Source organism: Anser cygnoides, chromosome 1 (genome assembly GCF_040182565.1).
Source record: "Anser cygnoides isolate HZ-2024a breed goose chromosome 1, Taihu_goose_T2T_genome, whole genome shotgun sequence".
NCBI classification, from domain to species: Eukaryota; Metazoa; Chordata; class Aves; order Anseriformes; family Anatidae; genus Anser; species Anser cygnoides.
In genome coordinates, this window is record NC_089873.1 from 28,480,515 (window position 1) to 28,507,527 (window position 27,013).

Here is a 27,013-nt window from a genome sequence, read left to right on the forward strand (position 1 = left end):
TTCCCTTGTCAACTGATGCAGTCATCACAGAAGGCCACCAGATTGTCAGGCATGCTTTGCCCTTGATGAAGCCATGCTGGCTGTCTCACCTCCTTGTCCTGCATGTGCCTTGACATTGCTTCCAGGAGGATCTGTTCCATGATCTTGCCAGGCACAGAGGTGAGGCTCACCAGTCTGTAGTTCCCTGGGTCCTCATTTCTACCCTTTTTAAAAATGGGAGCGATGTTTACTTTTTCCAGTCACCAGAGACTTCACCTGAAAGGCAGGTCTGTCGTTACCAGTTCTCCCTTCTCATCCATCACAGGAGTTACGCTCTCCTTGGCCTTTCTTTTCTGAGCAATGTACCTGTAGAATCCCTTCTTGTTATTTTTTGCATGCCTTCCCAAGCTCAATTCAATCTGTGCCTTCGCTTTTCTGATCCCATCCCATTATAGACCTAGAATATATAGACCTAGAATATGTCTATATTATGCCAATGTTAGCTTTACAGAAAAACATTGTCTTCTATTCTTTTAAATGTCTGATGAAAGAAAGAAGTCTACCCATTCAGCTGATTAAAATAATTAGTGCTGCTAGACAACAAATACGTGAGGTATTACTGCATCACCTCGTCACCTCCAATACAAAAGGAAATTAAATTTCATCCAATGCAACACTTATTGCTTATATATATATATTTACTCTATATATTTTATGTATATATACACACATACATACATGTATGTAAGTATGCATACACACACACAGACTTTATAAGGTAAGCATATGTTCCAGAAAAACATTCACTTGTGTACTAAGACTGTCAGGAGGTAGGTAATCAAATGCTGAGTTTAGTAGTTTGCTCTGCTCATTACTATCTTCACAGTTACATTTAGGTAAGAAATTGGACAATTTTTGTTTGCCTTTGTATTTTAGTGTGTTTTGCATCTCTCTGGTAGAATAAGAACAGCTTTAGAATACTGTAATCTTTGTCTGTGAAAATACCAGTACAGTGCGATAAGTCCCATCTCGGTCTCCTGTTTGATCAACTGACTAGATTAAGCTCTGCAGTTCTCTCTTTTTAAAGCAATTTTATGAGTCTAAATCATCTCTGTGGCTCTGTTTTGAACTATTTCTGTTTTTCAAAAGGCAAAAGCCAGGCAACAGCGTTCTGAAACCAGTTTCCTAAGCACACTTTCTTCCCTGCTCCCACACACTGCATTGCCCATTTAAAAATCTAAAGGTCACCATGAAAGGCCACAGCATTTCAACCAAAAAACATTGCTCAGTGCCTTCTTCATCATGATCCTCAGTATTTTTCAAAGTGCTTAAAAATAATCTTGTGAAGAATCTATGAAGAAAACTAAATATTTCTTTTCTCTTTCTTGGAAAAAAAAATACATATATATCAGAATAGGTCCTACCTACTAGATCCAGATTGCTCATAACAAGGTACACATTTAATCACTGTTCTGCCAGCTATTGATTCATCTATAAATTCTGCTAGAAATCTTTCCAGATCACTGATGAAAATGTTGAATAGTGCCAGGCACAGTGCCAATCTCTGCAGAATCTTTCTAAAATCACTGTTTTAACAATGATTTAATTTGACAACTACTTTTTGAGACCTATCAGTTACTCAGTTTCAGTCTATAGCATATGCATGTCTTACAGTATAATCTTGGAAATCAGGATGTCGTAAGAGTCATAAGTCAGATATCATAAGAACTCAAGTATATTATAGTTATACAATTATTTTATCAGCCAAACTGTTAATCACATTAGTTAAAAACAATCAAGATGTATTTCCTATAAAACTACGCTGATGAGAATTAGTATTTTTCCCATAATATACTTTTTTCATTATTTCAAGCTTTGCCATGGTCTTCCCAGAGAATTAAATATGATTTCCCTAAATTCTCCTTATTACCATTTTTGACAATGAAGTGTGTTATAGTAACATCAACCTTTTGAGATATATATGTTAAAGTCCACTCTAAGCCAAGGTCTTACAACCATATTATGAGGCAACCACAATGTTGCAGGTAGGTTTAAGAAACAAAAATAACAATCTTCAGTAGCAGGGCCTTTTCACATCAGTTAATATGTATTAGCCATCAAAGAAGCAATGAGAATCAATAAAACTGGTCAGGAAGTTTTAGTGAAAACATGGAGGAAGTTGGATCAGGAAAAAGACTGCTGAACAGAAATGGCAACACACTGAAAGCTGAGTTGGAGAAAAATGTAGAATTAACAAATGGGGTAAGCTTTAATGACATGGTCGATTCATTTTCTCTTTTGGTTTGTTAAGACAGCTCTCCAAGCCTCCACCCTAGAAATTTTTAAAAGGATTCTACAAATCCCATTAAAATTTTTCATGTGTTGCATGTAGGAGATCAGGTTGATTCTTTATACTGTATCCTTTAGAGAAGTTAAGATACAAATGAAATACTGTCAACTCTCTTGCCACAAAAATGCATGTTAGAAACATGGATGTATTTATTACCTCAACACTGCAGGCAACAAGTATGTTTCTCATTTCCAGAGAAAGTCACTGCACGCATTGTTCCCTCAGTCTTGTGATACTTTGAAACAAGAAGCATAACTCATATAGTAGATAATGCTTTAAATGAATGTTGTACTGAAATGTTGTACTGAAGAAGAAAGGTTGAAGAAATTAGACTATTTCTTTGGACTAGGTAAGAGAAAATTAGGCAGGAGTACACAAACTATATGAAAGGTTAATATATGAAAGGTTATGACAAGAGAATGGTGATTGTTCTACACATCCACCGGGAATAGAACATGGATACATCAGTCTTGCAGAAATGAAAATAAGATTAAATGGGTTCTTCAGAAAAAAAGCTTTTTCTCTGAAGACTACTGTAGTGCTACTGACGATTATTTCTACAGTGTCCAAAATTCTCTTTGGAGGTTTTCAAGATCATGTTTATAGACACTCTTTCAGCTTAGGCTGCTGAACTAGAAGTTTTCTAGAAGTTCTTCTCAGCCATATACTTCTGCATTTCCACAATATTTGTGTGAGCATTTTGGAATGAATGTATTGTGGTATTAGCTTTCTTTATACAAATGATTCTGCAAAGTAATTTGCAGCAAAAGTTAGAAGCTAGTATTTCTCAGAAAGACAATATATTTTTGTCCTTTCCAAACAATGTGTGAGATACAAGTTCAGTATTATATAATGTTTCCATTAACATGTATGTACACTATAAAAAATATTACAGTTCTGGTTTCAGATGCTATAAAAATTAATATGAGCTTTAAAAGGATGTGTAAAAATATCAATTTAACACCAAAAAAAAATCATTTTCACCACAGGTCTTTGTAGCAATACTTGCATATGCAATACATGGAACAATTTAAAAATCATTTTGATGCATTATGAATCACCTGTAAAAAAATAAATAAGTGAAGACATTCTCAATTTTGGTAAATATTTATAGAGCCAAACAATATGAAGTATATGTAACAATCAAATTTCTAGTGAAAATGTGTGCAAGTAGGTTTATTTTGAAAGGAAAATTCCTACTCCCAGTGTCATACCCAATTAAATTCTCCAGGTAATGACCCCATTTGCATAGAGAGCTGAACCCACAAGTGGGAATTTTAATGGGCACACCACCTGAGTACATTAATTGAGAGTGACACTACTTGAACTAGTTTTGTGCTTACCCCACTGAAAATTCTACTCATATTATTTTTAATGTCAAGCTACAAGTCAAATTTCAAGATGATGGATTTGTTCTTTTTTAAGCATTGAATTTGAATAAAAGAAAGCTTTAATTCTGTTATGAATTGCATAGCTTTAACTAATATGTAGTTCTGATTCTCAACATTGCTTCTTTTTTTAGTGATTGGAATTTAATTTTATACATTAATTTATGAATAGATAGATAGCAAATAGTGCCTTCAGCAGCTAAATTGCTTTTGGATTGCTGTTTAATATACTTTTACCAGATATGTGTTACTGTTAAGCTGGCATAATAGTTTACTAAAATGTAATTGTGTAAATATCTCTAATTATTCTTTCTGAAGAAACAAGATTGAATATAAAACTTCAGTCATGGCTACCTTAATTTTCTTAAACTTAACCCCATGAAATCTTGGTAGTTGCAAAGCAGATTACTGTTGCAGAGACAGCAGTTGACAACAGCAGTAGAATCCTTGCAAGTTGTTGCCTTTTATGATTCACATACTACTCATAATGACCTTGAAGTTATTGTACATTCTAAACCATTGCTATTAGTCTACATTAAATATGTAATCAAGGTGTCTCCTCAACACAGAAGAAATAGACAAATGCAGTTACATTTCCTAGGGAGGAAAGCAAACCCATGTTGCTTAATACACTTCTTTATCCAAGCTTGTTCCTATTAGTCTTCAATAACTGAAAATATCACAGAGTATAAAAGCTGGCACTTGTATGACATTGTAAAATCTATTAATATTAAAATAATGTACTGGTCTTAATCCTATGAAGAGAACTATTTGAAGACTGCCAGTTTGCAGGATTCTGCAGAGTACATCTCAACTAAAAAACTTTCAGTTCCTTATTTCAATGAGCAAGACAGAATCACTGTATTTTGAAGTTCATATATTCAAATGTAAAACTCTTGAGTTACAGCAACGTATATATTCCAAAGTTCCAAACATACACTTTCACAAGTCTTTTTGATTAGGAGTTGCAATGACCAATGAACAGAGAAAAGATGAAGTAAATGACAACATAATATACATCTTGCTATCTTTCCATAATAAAAGCCCTTTCCGTGCTCTCCCTTGAGCAAAGATTAAAAAATAAATAAATAAATAAAAATAACAACAATACACTGTGATCAAAATAATAATAATTAAAAAAAATTTAGTCACAGTGGAAAAAGATTGCAATGTAATAGGCATACAAACTGGAGTACAGCATATTCACAGTGTGGTCACTCAGCAACTTGGAGATGAGACAAATTGCAGAAGCCTACACCACTGATTGAAGAGGAATTGTATAGTGCTTGGGCACCAATTATATACCCTACTGAGATGATATAAAGAGCCTCAATTACAGTGGAGTATTTCGTCAGTTAAAATAGCATACGCATATCAGAATAAAAATTAGTAAGATAATACTAAAGGTATAAAAGGCATTATACAATCTTTCATCTAACATCATATTTTTATGAGTACTGAATGGTAATGTACTAACAATTGCTATAATATACATATATAATATACATAAAGAAGGCAAACTGGATTGTATCTAGTGTTTTATTAAATTATTTTCAAGTGAGGTGAGCTGATATACTAAAACCTATATAGAGATTAAGATCACCTAATCAAACTCAACATCTGCTGTTTTGCAGAATGGTAATTCAGAGAAATTCCTGTCTTTCTATCTGCAATAGAAATAGCCCATCATATCACAGGTTTGTAAAGGAGAGAAAGGCTATCCTTTTATGTCACTAGCACTGAATCACCAGTAAATAGCATAAGCATGTGCTTATGAGGAGGTTGAATTTTGTACAAGCAATCAACTCATATTCAATTATACTGAGTACAGTGAACAAGTACATCATGGAAGTGGGTGCAAGGTATTATTTTTATTGAACTTCTTTCAAGACCCTGATGCTAAAATTGAGCCAAGGTCCCCCTGCTCTCTTTGGAAGAGAAAAAAACTAGTAGAAGGATTAGAAGATTAAAAAATAATAATGTAAAATTAATGCCTGTAGGATTCAAATCTTTTATTGTCACCAACAACTTTAAGTCTTCCAACACATGGTGTGCACAGCCACATAAGGAGGTAAAGATGGAGCTTGCTTTTAGAAAACCAGATGTTGCAACAGATGCATTGAAATTATTCTCATTTTGATCAAATTTAATAATGACTAGAGTTCTACTTAATTAATACAATTGCACTCAGACATGAATTTGTCCCCTTAATGATGAACTTTCTATTGTTGGTCTACATGGTGGAGATTCATGTTAGCCCAGCTTCTGGCACCTGAAATGGCACAGATCCACTTGTAAGACAGCTCACCTACTCTGGCTCATGCTCTTTGTGCAAAGTACCCGAAGGTCAAAGCCTTCAGGAAGTGTTATAACAGAAAAATCACAAATAATACAAAAAATTACTATTCAGAACAGTAACAGGACAAAACTACAAGAAGATATACCAAAGTTTCAAAATAAAGATCTTTATTTCAAAATAGTGTTTGAGAATAGCACATCCAGTTAATAGAAAATACAAATAGCAAGTTACCATTTTTTCTCAAATGGGACAGTTTGCAGAGATATATACTGAAACACTGTACAAGTTCTCAAGAACTCTTATAAAATACAGTTAAGTTCGGATGTTTTATTTAAACTATATTTTCACATTTGTCTCCTTCTAATTACGATTGCTTTAATGACACAAGGTGCATATAAGATTGTCTACAGAGTGAAAATTACAAAACAGAATTTAATAATATAAATATAAAAAGGAAGTCCTTAAACTACATACTAATATTCTCTGCTACAAAGATACATTTTACAAAAGTGCTAATATCTCTATGACAAATAGTAGCAGATTACATTTAAATGTCAAACAAATCACGTTGGTTTTTTTTTTGAACTGTAATAATTTGATAGTTCCAATCACTGTGTTAATAAACACAGTATTTTCACTTTCTTGTATTTCACAATTGAAATGGGAAAATAAATATATGTCTGTGTGTGTGTGCACATGTGTACGAGAGTGTACACATATGCATAGATGCATGAACAGAGCTCTTGTATCTAGAATTTGTACTGGACAGTACAGTACTGGAAATATGTTCTTAATAGTAAATACATTCCTCAGATTTTCATAATTTCAAACAATCAAAACAATATCTGAGATCCTGTAAGTAGAAACAAGGGGCTGTGTAAATTGTATAATTCTTTTACACAGATGATACTCCCTGGATTAACATTTTCATTTCTTATACTATATCATCCTGTGGTAAAAGTAATTTTTACATCCATCGTTCACTGAAAGCTTGAAATGCAAATGTGCAGTTTTCCAAACACAAAGTTGGAACTGCTCAGGCAGGGATGTCCTAACAGGACAGGAGACAGGAAGTCCTTTTCCCCACCCCCAGAAGCACAATCAGACAGGAAACAGCCATAATTCACCTCTCTGTGGTGAGGACACAAGGAAGGACAGACAGCTAGTGGTGCTACCTGGTCCCAGGGAGCATGGCCCCACCACCACTGTGTCAACCATAGGCCTACAATGGGTGAAGCACTGTCTACACGTTTTCCAAGGTGTATCAAGTCCCAGTGCTCACTGTGATGCCCCCAATTTCCCCAGAGGCATTATGCCTTACAAAGGCAAAATGCCTCCAGGCACTGCCACTCAACCAATGCACCTCTTCCCCCTTCCCAATGTGGTTCAGACTTTTAGGAGTCATAATTGAGCCCCATGGGCCTGATTCTGAGCTCAGGGAATTTATCAATTTAGCTATATGATTGCTTATTAGCCTGCCTATTACCATAATATCTTTGTGCTCTCTAACTGGAGCTACACCAATGGAAAATTCTGACACTAATGGAAATGTACTCAGTTTATGCAACACAGATCTGGCCCAGTATACGGGGAAAACAAAACAAAACAAAACCACCACATATGGATCACTTCTTGTAGTAACTATCAAAAAGCAGATAAGACAACCTCTGAGTAAATCTGCATTGCATCAGAATATAGCACAATATTGCAGATGTTAAGGCAAAAGGTAACACCTCCCAGCTCCTAAGTATAGTTGAGGATTTGGCTATTTTACCTTCAGTGATAACTTGCAGTAGTAGGCACTACTAGTCAGTGTTCACAGGGAGAAGCTTGGGTTAATATAAGGCAATTTGTTGACTTAGCTTCACATTCCTGTGATGTTTAGTTTGTCACATTTGCATAAACTGAATTCACTCCAGTGCAAAGAGACATTTATGATCAATTCACTTAACAGAAATATGGTATTGGCTATTGATGACTCTTTAACAAAGTATAAATTTACTAGATCCAACAATCTCCAAATAGGAAATCTGGAGCGTAGGTAGGAAAGTTTCAGTATGTGAGATCAAGATGTACAGGTGGTTTTGTGCAGAAAAGTTAATGAGCTACAGACATGGAGGGGAGAAACTAGCAAATGGGAAAGAAAATGGGTACCATTACTCCCTAAATCTGGGAATGCCGTAAACCTTTCTATGCGTTGGACTAAATTAATTTCACAATTGCACAGACAAAGACAGATATTTCTCAGAAAATCTTAATGGTATAATAGGGAAAAAATTGCCAACCAAATCCTAACTGTGTACTTATCAAACATTTCAAATCATTATTACTTTTATATGAAAAGGGTATACTTTTTAAAAATATCCCTTTTTTACATAGCTTTTTAAAAAATATCACTTAAAACATATGCAAAAAGCAAATGTAATATTCTCATATATGATGACAGAATTCCTTGATTGAGTTTTAATTTGGTCTTTATATCCAGTTTAAATGGTGCAATCTTGTATGGATCATGCTCACACAATGAATAAATAAATATTAAATTACATGATACTAACTGTAAAGCCACAAAACCTGGCAGGGCCTCTGATGTACAGATTTAGATTCTTGAGTTAACTTTTGATATTTTCCCTTTAATAGCCAAATTTTGAAGATTTGTTAATTTATTAGTCTATGGATATATTTCATGTCTACACAGATTTCCAAAGTCTGTTTCTAAAAAGAAGCATTTCAAGTAATATTGGTAGTGAAGTAGAACAAAAGTTCTCTATTCTGTCTTGATTGATAACAATGAAATCTTGGTACTCTAATTGATAGTAAAATTTACATTGACTCTAGATTGCCAAATCTACATGTATTATTAACATAATATGAGGAATCTCTCTCAAACAAATGAGATATTCAAAACAAAAGAAACATTGTCAATGTGACCGTGGTAGCAAAACCAACAGTAGATTACTGGTGTTGAGAATTGAATTTAGTTTAAGATTATAGAACAAGGTTAGTTTGAACCCAAGGAGACTGAAACAAAGACATTTTGTTTTTAAGAACTCCTGTAAAGGAATGTTATGTATGTAGGCATTTGAGCATTTAAACATTAAAGTAGGTAAAGGCAAATACTTAAGGCTTTGCCCTGTAGTCTTTTCTCCAACTAAAATCTGTCACTCAATTCAAATGGCAACTTTGCCCTCATATGTCGCCTCCAGTATCAAGCCTATAATTCAGTTTCAGTAAAATCTTCCGTTTGCAAAGCCAAAAGGAAGCTGGAATGTAGCTTGAGTTTCACATACAAAACTATACAACTTGTGTTAGAATACAGATTTGAGGATTGCTTACAAAAAATATTTATATATAGGGAATGAACAGTGCAATACCAGTTGGTCGTGTGAAAATCTTACCTTGTCTTTCTTCAAATGTATTTAAAGAAAAGCTCTCCAGTTTTTAAGAGATTACAAAGGGATAAGTATTTCAGGATGGGAAGCAGATCCCACAGCATTCCATGCAGATCTCCAAGCAATCTGAAGATTCACAACATGCGTCCATTATGCCACAGTCCATGTCACAAGGGCAGTTACAGTCATCTCCCATCTCGTCCCCACAGCAACAGCAGCAGGCCTCCGATGTGCAGATGCCACAGGATGCTTGTCCCAAAACAATGTTACAGAGAGTGAGAAATTCACAGAACAAGCAAGCCAGGATACAGTGAACACAGCAATCTTCACATGTACCAGTTCAGTAGAATGTCACATATTTAAAAAAAAAAAAAGGGGGGAAGAAAAGAAAAAAAATTAATATGTCATTCTAAATGCAGTTGCATCACAATGTCAGATAAGTTGTTGAAAGACAGTGATTCACAGTAGACATAATCTAACACCATAAAGAACATTTTTCCTATCTTCAAGGTCGCTTATGCAGCCTAACATCTCCAATTCAATTATCAGTTTTGGTGTAAGTTTCGTTTCTCCAATTCATTTCATGAAAATTCCAAGTACTAAATGTCCACTTAAATTCATTTCTCCAGTCATTTATTATGTAAAATATCCATATCTATGATCCTCAGTCCCAATTACTTTGTTTCAGGAGAGTTCACACCTATACATGAATGTCAATATGCATCTCTCTCAAGTACTATTAAATTACATAAGGTAACTGGAAAGGTATCTCACTGTCAAAAAAAAAAAAAAAGTACCAAAAGAATTAACTTCATGGAATTTATTCAACTATGGAATAACTTCAAACATTTGATACGTCCATGAGACATGACAGAAAAACACAAACACTGGAATTAAACACATGCCAATGAAATTGAAACTGAAGAATGAGGGATTTGCTTTCACTGTCATATAATCACAAAATGGTTTGGGCTGGAAGGGACCTTAAAGATCTCCCAGTTCCAAACCCCCTGCCATGGGCAGGTGTCTCCCACACACCCAATTACTCAAAGCTGCAACCAGCCTGGCCTTGAACATTTCCCGGGATGAGGCATCCACAGCTTCTCTGGGCAACCTGTTCCAGTGCCTCCCCACCCTCAAAGTAAAGAAATTCTTCCTTATATCTAATCTAAATCTTCCCTCTTTCCGTTTAAAACCATTACCCCTTGTCCTGACCTCTTTATGTACTGGAAAGCCACTATAAGGTTTCCCTTGAGCCTTCTCTTCTCCAGGCTAAACAACCCCAACTCTCTCAGCCTGTCTTTGTAGGAAAAGTGCTCCAGCCCTCTGATCATCCTTGTCACCTTCCTCTGGACCCACTCTTAACACGTCCACGCCCTTTGTGCTCAGGGCCCCAGAGCTGAACGCAGCAATTCAGGTGGGGTCTCAGAAGAGCAGAGTAGAGAAGGAGAATCATCTCTCTTAACTGGCTGGCCATTCTTTTGATGCAGCCCAGCATACGGCGGCTTTCTGGGCTGCAAGCACACATTGCTGGCTCATATTGAGCTTTTCATCCATCAACACCTCTCGGATCCTTCTCCACAGGACTTCTGTCAATTCACTCATTGCTCAGCCTGTATTCGTGCTTGGGATTGCTCCAACCCAGGTGCAGGGTCTTGCGTTTGGCCTTGTTGAACTGCATGTAGTTCACACAGACCCACCTCTGGAGCCTGTCAAGGTCCCTCTGTATGGCATCCCTTCCCTACAGCATGTCAACCACACCACACAGCTTGGTGTCATCTACAAACTCGGTGAGGGTGCACTCAATCCCACTGCCCATGTCACTGACAAAGATGTTCAATACCTGTTCCAGTAAAGACCCCTGAGGGACACCACTCATCACTGGTCTCCACCCGGACATCAGACCATTGACCACAATGAGTGCAACCATCCAGCCAATAGTAAGCATATAATATCTATGAAGTGTATTTAATTTGTAAGAGGCAGTGAACAGCCAGTCCAGAACGAAAATGAAAACTTTAAAATACACAAAACATTCAGGTTGGAGAATATTGTTCTTTCATAAACAGCTTTCATTTTTCTTCTTACAGCTTGCAAGCCTTTAACTCCTTTATCCACAGATATTTGAAGACTGGGAAGCTGTTCTGGGGAAAATATCCTGCATCATCTTATCCTTTCTGTTCCTACAGTCCATCACAGGTATCCGCTATGAGAGGCCATTAGCAAAGACAGGATATTAAACTACGCAGACATTTGCTCTGACCAAGTACTGCATCTTCATAGAAATCACAGGTTGGAGGCTGTTATTTTTGGGGAAAGCTTGCAATTACTTGCAATAGTAATACAATTACCAAGACTCTAAAACATATTTATAATATCTAAAGTGATGGAGCAACCCCAGCAACTACCTTGATTGATTCAAAGTATCTCTAACTTGCAGAAACTGACTGCGGGATAGCGTAGAGCTGACTTTACACTAGCAAGCACAATACTCACAGCAATGCAGCTCACAGTTCAACATTTTGCAATTTCTTGCAAATTTGCAAATTTGCAAATTCTTTCCCAGGAATGAAAGTAACTACCTGAATCCTTTGTCCACACTACTACCACAATGTTGCAGATGGATTTTTCCTAATTACTACATGAGTTAGATCCAAACTTATCTTGGGAATGCCTGTACTGCAATGTCGTCACAGTCACAATATACATAATGAGCATATATATCCAACAGAAAAAAAAAATTTGAAACTTGCTTCAGCAAGAAGAAAAATGCAAGTAAGATTGAGCTATTTTTAAAGACAGTTGTTGCCTGTACTAAAAAGGCTGCTTTTTCCAAGGAAATGCTGTCACTAAATAAATGACCTTCATAGAAAACACAGAAGACATGTGAAATAAAGCTGGGGAGTATCAGTTCACTGAAGAGGACCAAAGCCATACCAATAGCGATTAATTAGCTGGTTGTCATGGAGATGGTGTTAAATTTGTTCAGGTACAATCTCCTTTCAGATTTTCTTTTAATGCAAAGGAAAAAGATAAAGAAGCCAAGAGTTGTATCTAAGAAGCCTTCATATTTGAAGAACTGAGATTTTTAGTATTTTACATCTTTAAAATACAACTGCAAGAAGCGAGTACCATAACAAATTTTGTTCTACAAATATCTTTTAAAAAAAACACCTTAATAAAACTTTATGAGCATCAGTATTGAAAATGAGATGCTCAAACAAATCTTGCATGCTTCATACAGGTATATGCAAAATTGAAGGGTAAAAACTAAACATTTACATAAATTATAACATATATCTTTATTGATGGACAAGATACACAATTCATAAATTAAACCAAAAGGGACTGCACTTTCTGGACCCACAAAAAAAAAAAAAAAAAAAAAACCTTTTCCCTTTACACTAAATCGATACTTAAAAGTAGAGGCCATATTGGTTTAAATGATGATATTTGCAAGGTAACAGCTACCAAATATGGCCCAAGATAACAGAAAGAAATAATTTTTTGCCTTTGCCTTTAGTGCTATGGCACAAACTCTGTGAGGGTCTTTCCACCTCTTCTTCACTGACTGAAACACTAAAAGAATTTTGTTGTTGTTGTTTATTTTAATTTCCACGTGTATTCAACACTTGACAAAGCATGCTGAATTCAGAATCATGACTCTAAACATCAGCAATACCTTTTTCCTGGATGAATTGCTGGAAAAATTACTTCCATGTATGACTCCTACTTCTCAACTTCTTATCTACCGATGCAATTATAAATAAGAGGAAAAGATGCAGTCACAGTGGTTTTTGTAATAGCAGTGACATAAGACCTTAATGTCTCATAACATATCTCCAGGGTCCAAGGTTCAGGCTGGATGTTAGGAAAAGGTTCTTCACTGAGAAGGTGGTTGGGCACTGGCACAGGCTCCCCAGGGAGCAGTCATGGCACTGAGCCTGCCAGAGCTCAAGAAGAATTTGGACAACGCTCTCAGACGTAGGGTCTGATTTTCGGGTGGAGTTGGACTTGATGATCGCTGTAGGTCCCTTCCAACTCAGGATATTCTATGCTTCTATGATTTTATATCTATACACTACACAAAACTTGCACATTCTTGTCTAGTACCCATATTCATACCCCAATCTGCCAGTTTCAAATAAAAAATTATAGAGTTAAAAACACTTCCTTTGGTTGCTGTTGTAGGATACCATGGTCAGAGAAAGCCATCTGTGAAGAAGATATTATATTAAACTCCCAAAGAGAGAATCTCAGGTTTATCAGTACCATGTTGGAGACCACTAATTCGTAATTTACTGTTTGCACTCCCTGATAATTCTTCCCTGGTTCCAATACCAACTAATTTAACATGTTAAGACTATACTTAATTTCCACTCTTTGAACTTACTACATCAAAATCCTAATAGTTTTTGCAGATGAGTGAATAGTGGAACAAATTATTCCAATTGGAACTAAACGTAATTTATATATTTGGGAAAAAAAGGTAAAAAGTAAATTTGATGATCTTAAGGCCTGATAACATGTTTTCCAGAAACTTTGAACATATTTTAGCCTGTTCTGTTAAAGAAATGATACAGCAATATAAGTTGTGACACAACACCTATGTTACCTTAAAGAAAAGCTAGCTTAAAGTGATATAAGTGATATTTTTATTTTATTTTATTTTTTAGGATAAAAGTTTTTTTAATTCTTTTTTTCCCATTAGAGATAGTCATGAAAATAAGAATTAGGGGTGCCCTTTTACTAAGGACCAAACTGCATCTTCCTTGCTGTTCATGATGCAGCACTGTTGATAAACAGTTAACTTCCAAGTTTCTTGGAATTTAAGTTTTCACTTAAATACTTTCACAGAGAGAGAATAAGTTAGTCTATTTCTCATTACATAAGACCACCATTAATGAAGACTTTCCTTCAGACTTCCAAACTACACCATGCCAGTCAAAACATTGTATCACATCTGTTGAGTAGGACTCAAGCTCCCAGAAACTATGCTGGACATAAGTTATGATAGGCTTGGTCTGTAGGCAGTGAGAATATATCTTATTAGACCAACCCACTGTTAGTGGAAAAAAACAGATTCACTTTCACACACACAAGCTCATCCATGATTATCCTTTCATTATAATCCTGGGATGAAAGTTTGACCTGAAGTTAAAAGGGTCATCTCATGAAGCGTTTTTAAATACCAGTGTAAGTAAAGCTGTTTAAAGCTGTTTCCTTAGACCTTTGGCACATCCCCAAAAGTCACAGATTTGTTAGGGAACTTCATGAAAACTCTTAAAACAATGCCAAGGCAAATAGAAGCTCAGCAAACTTGTCCAAGTTTTTGTTGCTTAGACCATACATGTAATTCCAGCTACCTTGCACTGATGTAGCCAGAGTGTATATGTTACAAATAACACCTACTTTAACTGGGCTATAAACGTTATCTCAGACAATATCCAGACTAGCAGCTTAAAATCTCTTAAAACTGTTTATCCACTGATACTCAAAGCCCAGGGAGCCCCACGTTACCTCTTATCACAGTTATAATAGCTATGTTCAGTTAAGGAAAAAAATAATATTAACAATGAAAGAACTTTAATTTTTGTCTCTGTACATGTCTTCAAACATTTGCACATTATTTTTTATTTCTAAAACCTTTGCATACACACATTGTTCTGATATCTAATTTATTTTAAATACTGATACATATGTTTCTTTTATTTCAACTTCCCTTTTATCCCCTCCTTTTCATTTTTATGAAAAGGTGCAGCTTTGCTTAAGAAACAGATTTTAAGAGAACTATCATCTAAACTGTACAAGATCTGCAGAAGTTAAACTGAAAAAAAAAGTGTACAGAGAAACATGCAGGCAGGCTGATCTGTGCTGCTTTTGTAATGTTTGACACTAACCTCTCACAAACTGACCCAATAAGCTTTCATACCAAGCAGGCAGGTCACATATGATAAAAGGTTTCCCTGTCTGTTATGGTAAATAAGCTCACTTACAGCATGCTGACCTTGGTCAGCTTTTTACTAACTATATCCACCGAGTTCAGACAACTCAAAACAAATCTCCAGGCACTCTGCTGTCTCACAGCAAGAATCAAAAAAGGGCAAACCTGCAATCAAAGTGCCGGTTGAGGTCCTCAGCGGGTGTTCGTGCTGGGCCCCCGCAGCGCCCTGAACAGAAGCCCCAGCAGGCGCTGTAGGCTTCCTGCCACCGGCACAGGCAGGGATAAGCCATGGCCAGGAATAATAGCCCTGGCCAGAGCAGCACAGCACTCAGCTACAAACAGGAGGTGAGCCATGGAGAAACCGCCCCAGCGCAGGTTTCTAAAAGGTGTGTGTTACCCAGAGGTGGGATGTCAGCTTAAAGAGCAGCTGCACACGCGCTAACACAACGCCATGCCCATAATATGTGGAGTTCCTGTGCAGCTTCTGCTACCCATCCTCTTTTAGAAAATTCACTGTGTCCACTAAAATTCCGAAATAAAAAGAAATCCAGACAGAACAAACTGACATGTCAGATGGAGTATAGCTATCCCTGGAAAACAGAGCTCCATTTATTTAGATGGGGGTCAATAAAGTTACAAATCATGACAGGTGATATTTCAACATTTTAAAATAGAAAACAATCATCTCTCTTGATCAAGAAAATTAAAATATTGCCTGAACAGGCAAAATGAACAGAACACTGCAAAATCAATAGAAACTTTCGTCAAAGTCTATATTCTAAACTCTTAATACAGACGTAACCTCAGAAGAAAAATGATCCAGGTTCAGTATGTTAAACATACAGAAATACTATGAAACGTGCCAACTTACAATGCCTAAGACTTCCTTCAAATCTGCAGCTTTCATTTCCATTGTTCATCAAGGTAAATACCGACACTAGTTAGATGCCAGCTGGACTGTGACCTTATAAAATGGATGCTGTGGAAAGATCTTCCTTCATTACAGGCTCTGTGTTCCACTCGCTCATTTAACACAATGTGTAAAACATCTGCCAAGATTTCTATGCAAGCAAAACTACAAACCATGCTTAAAGCACACTGCTTTTCAAAATATTTTCTTAAAAATTATAGTTTTGACCATATGATAATGTTAGTTGCCTTCTGACACAATCTTGTCTAACAAAAAACTGTTTAAAGTACTAAAGTACTTCTTGCTCAGACAGAACTCCAGTTTAAAGCAAGTTCCAAAAGATAACAATGGAAATTTTGGCACAAGTAAAGAGATTTGCAGGATATTAATTAAGTAGCTATCTAAGGGCTGATAGGACCAATTTCAGGAGTGTATATAAGAAATAAAAAAAAAAAAAAAGAAGGAGGGAGAAAGCAGGAGAGAGAAAGAGAAAATGAGAAAGAGAAAAGGAGAGAAAGAAAGGATGAAAGAGAAGGAAAGAAAGTTTGAGAAAGAAAAAGAGTGGGAAAAAGAGGAGTGAAAGAATAAGAGAAAGAGGAGAGAGAGGAGAAAGAAGAAGGTAAAAAAAAGGGAGAAGAGAGTGGAAGAAAGGGAAAAGGAGAAGGGGAAGAAGAGAAAGGGAAAAAGCTCTTTCTGTGTTTATGCACATACACACACATATGCACACACATGCTGCAGGCTTTCTTTATCTACCTCTCTCCTGCATCTAGCCTTATTACACTCCCAATGACCTTTTTTGAAAAAAAAAAAAAAATCCTTGGAAAGATGTCTTGTCCTGTCTCTCTGGTTTAGGGAGCCTGGGAAGGAATGAAGTAAAGATCTGCCATACATAAAGGGGTCTGTCTCATGATCTGCTTACAGTAGTTTAACGAGCTACCCTGTCCAGATGAGCACAGTAGTTGCATGCTCTCAACCTTTCAAATACGTGAAGTGCCACCCTAAACTCAGACTATGACAGGTTGTCAGAATTTTGGCTGCTACCCTAACAAACGTAGTAATCTGTGAGGTCACAGCAACTTGACCACAAGTGAGAGCTCCATTTGAAAAACTGTATTCTCTCTCTCCACCATTTACTTCTTTTAAACAATTGTTTTATTTAAGAAAGAAAGAAAGAAAGAAAGAAAGAAAGAAAGAAAGAAAGAAAGAAAGAAAGAGAAAGAAAGAAAGAAGAAAGAAAGAAAGAAAGAAAGAGAGAAGAAAGAGAGAGAGAAAGAGAGAGAGAAAGAGAGAGAGAGAGAGAGAGAAAGAGAGAGAGAGAGAGAAAGAGAGAGAGAAAGAGAGAGAGAAAGAGAGAGAGAGAGAGAGAGAGAAAGAGAGAGAGAAAGAGAGAGAGAAAGAGAGAGAGAAAGAGAGAGAGAGAGAGAAAGAGAGAGAGAAAGAGAGAGAGAAGAGAGAGAGAGAGAGAAAAGAGAGAGAGAAAGAGAGAGAGAGAAGAGAGAGAGAGAAAGAGAGACGTTTATCATCAAGCTTCATAAGTTTTTGGTAGAAAAGCTTGGCTTGTATTTTACAAAATAATTAGTGTTTATTTCATTTTGCCCCTCCTCTCCACCTATTCCATTAATTAAATCCCTCTTCCATCCCTCCCACTGCCCAGTTTCTTTCCACTTTTCCTCCTCCAGCCCTGGGTACATCATTATTATTTGTGTCCCACCATTCTGATACACTTGTATGTACTCAGTTACCTCTCTCTCTTCATTTCCTAACACCTAGATTTACTGTTCAGCTGCCTCATTGCTGTCTCCTTTAGATTTCCTTCCCTCTTTAAGTTGCTTTGGACTGTTCCTGCTTTCTTCTCCCCTTGTCTGTAGTTAAACAAAAGCTTCCAAAAGCAGCAACTAAATTGTCTCATTTTTTTAATCATTTTCGATTTCTTTTTCAGGTTTCCAAGGTTGCTCTGTGCTACATATCATAGGTGCAAAGTGACAATTCACTTTGGCAGTGGTCTACAGATCACAGTTTTGCAAGAACCGTGACACTTCTGACATAAATCATTTTAAATATTATTAATATTATTGTGAATTAAAAATATATATATTTTTTTCACAACATGTAGTGAAACCTATCCAGTCCCTTTGAAAAATCCTTAGAACTGAAATAGTGTTTAAAAACTGCTTTTTAAAAGAGAAACTCCAACTCTTTCATAATTCCTTTGTGCTTTTTTATTTTGTTTGTTTTTTGTTTTTGTAGTGTAAGCCATGGAGCTGAGTAAGATTTCTTCAGGGATGATATGGATTAATAATAGATGCAGGGGAAGAGCAGAGTTAGTGAATGCACTTACACCCTCCTAAGCCTCCTGGACGTGAAGTGTTTCTAAACAGCATATCTTGGAATGCTGACTTGACTCCATAGTCTAGAACTTCATATAAAAATGCAGATGGAGGGGAGGGGAGGGAAAATAATTTCAAATAACTTCCTAACTTTTCCATCTTTCTGTGAATCTTTTCAATAGCTTCTAGAGAAATGTCTTTAGATCAGAAGACAGAACTGCTCACAAAAATACCTCTGCCTGCAAAAGTGATATTCAGAATATGAAGAAGTTGTAGAACTTATGTTCAAATTATTTTGTGTATACCGTCTCGAAAGAGTGTCTATGAAACCCTCAGTCACAGAACTTGACAGTGTACTCTTCTGGTTTTACATAGTTAGACATATTCATCAAGTGAATGTATTATTGGTTTAAATGCAATTAAACTGCAATTTTAGAAGAAAAAGGAAGTGTTAACCATAAATAAGTATATAACGGCATGGACGGGGCAGACACTATCTCTTTAGAATGCTAGAATTTCTTTTTCAGAGTTTGAGTATCTTTAATTCAGCAACCGCCACTTTGTATCAGCTATGTGAAGAGATCTAGTTCTCTTGACTTCCAGTTTTTTGACATTGCATGACTGAACAATATATAAGAAAAATGCAAGGCTGGAGTATGAACTGTTTTTCACATAACAGGAAGAGATAAGGGGAATATAGCAAGTATGAAATCTTGATTTTGGAAAGAAATTTTAAAACTGAAAACACAACTGAAAAATAACATTAGGTTCTTGAAGATCTATATGAAAATAAACCACAGCAAGGAAGACCAGCCCATGGCCCAGTACAAGTGAAGCTCTACTTGATATTATTACATAGATGCACGCAGTAGGTTTTATCGAAGTAGTAGAAGCCAAAAGAAGTCAGTCCACTGAAATCAGTGGGTTTCACCCAAGCCACTACATACATACAGTCTTTCTGATCCCTTTTGCTTTCATCCAGGCTGAGAATCCTCCCCACTTCACTGAACAGTACAGCCTCCCATTTTCCTGAGAATCTGTGTCTTTTCTTACCCCCCAAGATTATTTTTTTTTTTTTAATTAAATGCACCTATGGATCTGACCTGCATTCTGAAAGAAAGCCTGCCTCAAACCAATAAAATTTATAGAGCTTCTGCACCCTTCCTGTAATGGGCAGGAGCAAAGCTCTCTGAGTATATTAGTGCTAATGGGAAGGCAATGGATTGAGTAGACACTCAGGAACTCTGGGACCATTAGAGTAATTGAGAGCAGTGAAAACACACACAGAGCTGAAAAAAATAAGGCAAAATTATTTACTTTTGTTTATTTAAGCTGTGCATAGGGAATATGAAGCTTTTTCATTAAATTATTTACAGCCTAAATATAGCATAAGACACATTCATCATCAAAGCACATTTCCAAATTTTATTATTTAGTGTTCAGACCTCACAGCTAGTCAGAATATCTCCAGAACATTTTTAAAAACAAATTCTACCCTCATGGAACCTGCCATTGTTAAGTATTAACAACGTAGTATTTACTATGTATTTAAGCATACAATTAAGTACACAATTAAGTACTTAGTATGTTTTGAAACAGTGCTTCAACATTTTTCTGGTGTACCTGTGACAACATTGACAGGAGTTTCTGTCAGTTCAGAATACTAACTACAAAGAATTAAACATCACCAGACTACGTTGGCCAAATGTTTGAGAGCAAGAAATCTCCCATTGCTTCAATTTCCTTCAAATACTTAATATTTTCCTTTGGGGAAGTAACTTATGTTTTATCATAATGATTTCTATTTGCTTCTGGAGCATGAGTCACGCTCTTCAATTACTTTCAGTTGATTGTGTAATTATTAGTGAGAATGGGGTTTGGCTAGTCTTTATTCAGTTTGTTTTTTTAATAAAAAATTCTGCTTACCTTCAGGTGAAGTACCTGGCTTTTGAGAAAATGCAGAGCTTATTTTACTCTTCTTGCTGCCGTCACTGTTGACAGACAAGGTGGACTGAATTTTTCTGTGCATTTTTTCTGAAACAGGAGCTGAAAGTTTTCTGTTGTCTGCAGATGCATGCTTGACCCCATTGTGAATTCCACTTCCATTACTCAGGCCCACATGGCCATTTTGTACTTTGCCACTTTCTTCCTCACCCCTTTCCAGTGCTGAAGTATTTGGCTGAGGCAAGCGTTGAGGTTGTGCTTAAAATGAAAGGGAAAGAAAGTGTTAATTAAAACTGTAAATTGATAACTGAACGCTTCAGGCAAGACTGGGAAGGTAACATTCTTTGTTCTTACTTACTGATCAGAGAACAGACTGAAAAGTTAACATCCCCCATCAAAACAAGAACGCAAAAAATACCTCTGGATTAAAAATGATTACAATTAAATTTAACCGTTATTAAAGTACTGTTATGTAATATTTTTTTATTTTATTAAAAATATGCCTCATGTCTAGATGAGACCTACAACCCCCATTCAGCACTGCACTGTTTCGTAGCTCTCTAAACCGGACAGAGAGAACAAGATAAGCAATGAGAAGAAGCCAGGAAGAATGGGAAGAAGTCAGGACTGGCAGAAAAAAAAGTATTAAAACTGAAATAAAGTTGGGTTAAAGAAAGCCAGATGAAGAATGGGAGAAAACACAAACAAAAAGGAGAAAATTGTATGGAAAAGAAGATAGAGACTGCAGAAAGAGAAGTGAAACTGCCAGTTAGCCAGCTTGCCAGTCTTCAGAAAATAACCGGAGTGACAAGGTAGGACCACCCTGAAAGGCAGCCACCAGAGACCAGTATATTAGCAATGAATAGGAGTATTCAGGTAACTAACACCAGTTTGAGCTTAAACTCATGGATTGCTGGGAAGAACAAAAGCAGTCAAAATCTTCAAGAAGCTAAAAAAAAAAAAAAAAGCTAAGTTCTGAAACTAATTAAACTATAAAGATAGTAACACAACAAGATTTCATAATCATAAAGCATCAGACCAATCACATCTCCTAATCAAAATACTGTTATCTTGCTTAGACATAAAGAGGTTTTCAAGAAGGCCTATCTTTGACTATTTATAAATTTAATGTCAAGGAAAAAACCCCCCTGCCCCTTCCCCTTCTTTAAGAGTTTCACTGAACTCTCAGAGAGATTAGACAGCACCAGTAGTAAAGGAAAACACTGTTCAGAACTGCAATTCATTCTATTTTTAAATGATTCACATACATTTTCTGATGATTTCACAGTACAGCTTTGTATGTATACTATATTAGGTATATGTAGTATATTATATGACATAGAATATATAAAAAAAATATGTGCAGATAATTATAGTTAGTTTCATTCAAAAGAAACAGCTACACTGTTCACTTCAGATACGCATGATTAAACTTTTGGACAAATACTAAAATACTACCAATAGCCACAAAGATGATGAAGGGGCTGGAGCACCTCTCCTATGCCAGACTGAGGGCATTGGGGTTGTTCAGCCTAGAGAAGAGATGGCTCCGGGGAGACTTTAGAGCAGCCTTCCAGTACCTAAAGGGGGCCTGCGGTAGAGCTGGGGAGGGAGTCAGGGGGTGTACTGATAGGATAAGGGGTAATGGTTTTAAACTGAAAGAGGGTAGGTTTAGCTTAGATACAAGGAAAAAATTCTTTACTGTGAGGGTGGAGAGGCACTGGAACAGGTTACGGATGCCCTGGAGGTGTTCAAGACCAGGTTAGATGAGGCCCTGAGCAACCTGGTCTAGTGGGAGGTGTCCCTGCCCATGAGGGGGTTAGAACTGGGTGATCTTTAAGGTCCCTTCCAACCCAAACCATTCTGTGATTCTATCAGGACACAGCATGGTATTTAAAGGACTCTCAGTTCTGAATTTGCCTAATAAAGCCTCAACACTTCCCTTTTATCAAGGACACTGATACCATTCTCAGATTGGTTCCTCCAACTGTCGTTTACTTGTCCAGATTAAACTTTAGATTAATCTTAAACTAAATCCAGGTTTAAATACTTAAAAAAAAAAAAAAAAAAAAAAAAAAAAAAAGAAAAAAAGTGTGTGTGTTTGGTTTTATTTTCCATTAGACATTTTTAGTCACAGCAACTAAGATTTCAAGAAGATACCCTACACTGCGCAAACCAGTCTAGGCCAAAGCAACACCAACTGTAAACCTACTTTACAAAAGTGAAACGTTTCTGTTGCAGGTAAGAAAGGAAGGACTAGAGGAACATTTACGCTATTAGCCTCCCCAAAGATGCAGCAGTGACAAAGATGATTCCCTTCCATTACCAATAGTAGATGCTCGTGAGCTTCCAGGCCAACAGAGTAGGAGTACAAAGGTATCCTGACTATCCTGACACTTGAACTAACTTGACTAAAAATGTTTTCAATGGCAATACCAAAGCTGTTGTTCCTTTCAGTTTTGCAATAGTGCTTGAAAAATGTATGAGCAGAAGCATAAGCAGGGTACTTTCTTGCCTCTGGAATTCAATTCCAGCCCTTATTTGCTGTTTACATTTCCAGACTATCATGGGAGCCCCAAAACAAGTTTTTTAGAGTTTCCTCTTGCCTAAAAAAGGAGCAGACTCATTACCAGCATAAGTTTCTAAAGTTTCTAAACTGACAGTTATGATCTTTTTCAAGACAGATAAATTGGTGGTAGCATTTTGCAATTGTTTGTGTATTTCTGGTGCTTTTAATGGCATAAAACCATTAGAGAGTGTCCAAAGGTGAACTATAAAGATGGTGAAGGGTTATGAGGGGAAGATGTACAAGGAGCAGCTGGAATCACTTGTTTTATTCAGCCCAGAGCAGAGGAGAATGAGAGGAGGCCTCATGGCGGCCTGCAGCTCCCTCACGAGGGGAGCAGAGGGGCAGGCGCTGAGCTCTGCTCTCTGGGGACAGCGACAGGACCCGAGGGAATGGCATGGAGCTGGGACAGGGGAGGGTCAGGCTGGGGGTTAGGGAAAGGTTCTGCACCCAGAGGGTGGTCGGGCACTGGGACAGGCTGCCCAGGGCAGTGGTCATGGCACTCAGCCTGCTGGAGCTCAAGAAGCATTTGGACAATGCTCTCGGACATGTCATCACCCATTGATTTTTGGGTGGCCCTTTTGGGGATCAGCGAGTTGGACTCAGTGATCCTTCCGGGTCCCTTCCAATTTAGGATATTCTATGATTCTATTCTATGCGAGATTATCCAAAATTCAATCTACAGAATTACAAGCTTTTTGAGCTTTTCTGTCAAATTGTGGGTGAATGGTAAGTCATGGGGAGTCTAAACAACTTTTTTTTTTTTTTTGCTTTTATTAGTATTTTTACTATGGTAGTGGGGTTGTGAGTTTTTTGTTTATTTCGGGGGGTCTTTTTTTTTTTAAAAATAATCCTATTCCCAAAGTACTCTTACTTCAATCTTTCAGCATTACCATACAACTTTTTAGCTGACTGGCTTTACAGTATTCACATGTGATACGCAGGTCAAATCAAAATGGAATAAAACCCCAAATGGATTAGTTATCTCAATTTAAATTTATTTTAACTTTATTGATAATTTTGCACTAGGGAGACTTGAATCTTATGGTTAAAACACACTTGAAACCAATTAGGAACCATATGACCGCATTCTAGCATAAAGAACAAAAGCAATTGACAGTTCCAAGATTAAGCTACAACCACTCAGTTTAAAACAGAAATATTTTTACCTTATTTTTTAAAGGTTGTGTATATCTTAAAAAAAAAAAAGAAGTGTAATATGGGGAACGACACAATGCTTCTTAAAACATAGTGATACCCAGGGACTCTCACTCTCTCTTTAATGATCCACTGCTCTCATTCAGCTGTCTTTCTTTTTTCAAATCTTTACATATGTGACAGCTCTCAAAAGTAGACCATAGACCATCTGGCATTTTCAGAGGTGTAACTTGTGCAAATTCAGCTCTACTGGGAACACAATGCTATCTTCTGCCTGCGTTATAAAAGATACAATAGAATGTAGAACTTATGAGTTGTTTTGAATTATTCATTTTTTGCCTGTATATTCAAGAAATTTTACAAACTCTGCATTTTGTACTACATAATCACATGCGTTAAAGGTACAAAGAAACTTTTTGACACCTCTTTTCTACAGAAAGATGGCATTTTGTTTGATATGTGAACATTCAGCGCCTGTTATATCATTCTAAACAGGCCGTGTGCTGCTACAAAAGATCCCATTTTGCACTCTATGTATGAGCAAAAATTTTATTCTTGATATTCAGTAACTAATGCAATACACATCAAAATTTCAAATATGAGTTGTATGAACATTCAGCATCTTCAAATCAGTATGGCATTGGTCACTTACTGTATGTCACAGATTTTTAAAGAAATAAAAAATCATTCCTCACACAACACAGAAATATTGTCAGTTTAAACATCCAGAATGAATAGTTTCAAGTGTCCTAAGAAATACTGTGCTTTTTAGGTTAATATGTTTTTAATCTTTAGCAAAACCAGTACATTTAAGTCAATATTTTATACAGTACTAACACTAGCGGATTTTCAATAAGAATGATAAATATTGGATTAAAGATTCAATAGATTGAATCTTTTTTGATAGAAAACTAGCAGATAATGTAGCTAGTAATAACTATACGTGAATCTGCTGCCTGTGGAAAAGCAATAAAAAGGCAATATATTGCTATAGCATATAATCTATTAGCATGTTTCACTGCTTCCTTGTCATTGGTTTCCTTGCAAAGTGGGCCTTAATACAATAACTTCTGCTGTTATTTAACTGGCTTTACATAATAATTTAATTGTAATGTTACTATCTGGTGAATAAATATTCAAGTACTAAACACTTGCTATGATTTTGATGGTTTCGGATGAAGTAACTATGCACATTCTCATTTGGACTGTAAAATCCATAGCACATATATATGCACACTGACAATACGCGGTTTACACCTCTAGAAAATAACAGCTATTCTTATGAGAAAAGTCCTGATGTATGCATTTAACAGAAAAATGTATGTAAACACAGGGAAATACTCAACAAAAAGAAGACAGTTTAAGCTATCATTAGGGATTTTAAATACAACACAAAAACAAACATCACAGAATATAGGCTCCTCAGAGTCAAAGTGAATCAAAAGAAAACATCAGGAGGGAGAGAAAAATTGAGACAGCTAATTAGTACCCTAATCACATCAAAAGCAATTCCAAGGCACCTGATACAGATGCCTATGGAGTTTGATAGGCTGGCCAACGTCACCGATGGGGGGGGGAATAAATAAATAAATAAAACCTTTCCACTTATAGCCTGGATCATCTCACTACATACCTGGAGAGGTAAGAGCACTGTTTTTCTTAGTTTATGACACATTAGTTCATGACATCAGATCAGGCCATAGAAACAATATTTTTGCAGGTGGACTAGGGTGGAATAAAAACGCAAAACTGGTGGGTGTAAAAAAATATAACCTTTGACATTTTCACATATTGAGAAAATACAGAATAGTATTTCAGTTCAGAATATGCTTGACAATTCTCTGCCTCCCAAAAAAGTTGCAAAAACAATAAGTAGATGAACTTTTTTTTTTTAGGAAATACAGAGGTCCTACTTTGGTCCGTTAATGTTGAAAGCCAAGATCTACATGCTAATTTGAGCTTGGGAAATTGTTTGATCTCAGCGGTAGCTGCTTCTACTCGCTCTGCATGGATCACGCTGAAGAGACCACATACAAGGAAGGTAAGAATCAGGCCTCTGTTTCTTATCAGTACTTATTCATAACACAAACCCAGGCTCGAGGGGGAAAATAAAGCAAATGACAGATAGTCATGGATTTTAGAGTAAAACTAGGAGCTACTTGTATTCTAGAGTAAAATTAAGGTGATTCCACATTGCTTCTGGAAAAGACATAAATTCCTAAGATATAAAAGGCAACAGTTCAAACTGACTAGCAAAAAATCTTACCTTTTCAAAAATATTACAAATTGTATGCATTTATATGCTCAATAAGCATAAAATTTCAGTGAAGCTGGAAGAACTCAAATATCTCAATCTCTCTTCCTCGCCACATTTTAACTAAAATCCTGACTAGTCTCTATGCAGATCTTCAAACTACATCAATAGTTTCCTCTGCCTAGCTATCCAGAATATTAACAATCAGATTACAAGACGTACCTCTGAGTCAACCTGTGAAGTGGCTTTTGTCAGCAATTATTTTTGAATATTTTCTAGGACATAAATAGCATATACTGCAGCTTCCATATCATAGAAAGCATACATTAACTAAATAACAAGGTACCATCAAGGTACAATCTATCTTTTAAAATCAATTTTTTACACTGAATTTTTTATACCATGCTGACTTTACAAGGAAAACAAAGTTCCAACTAACAGCATCAACTACCTTTTAAGAATTGCTTCTTGTAAGACATGGGGACATCTTCAAATGAATACA

General features: G+C 36.4%; 1 protein-coding gene across 3 annotated transcripts in view; it reads right to left on the reverse strand.

Moving 5' to 3' along the window:
- Window positions 1-6,162: 6,162 nt before the first annotated feature.
- MDFIC (MyoD family inhibitor domain containing) overlaps window positions 6,163-27,013 on the reverse strand; it is a 50,364-nt gene continuing 29,513 nt past the window's right edge. For all 3 annotated transcript variants that reach the window (XM_013190812.3, XM_048048317.2, XM_048048316.2), the window contains 2 exons: window positions 20,516-20,791; window positions 6,163-9,732 (listed from right to left, as the gene is read on the reverse strand). In XM_013190812.3, coding sequence (XP_013046266.1) covers window positions 9,485-9,732; window positions 20,516-20,791 — 524 coding nt within the window. In that variant the 3' untranslated portion in view covers window positions 6,163-9,484. The remainder of the gene's footprint in view (window positions 9,733-20,515; window positions 20,792-27,013) is intronic.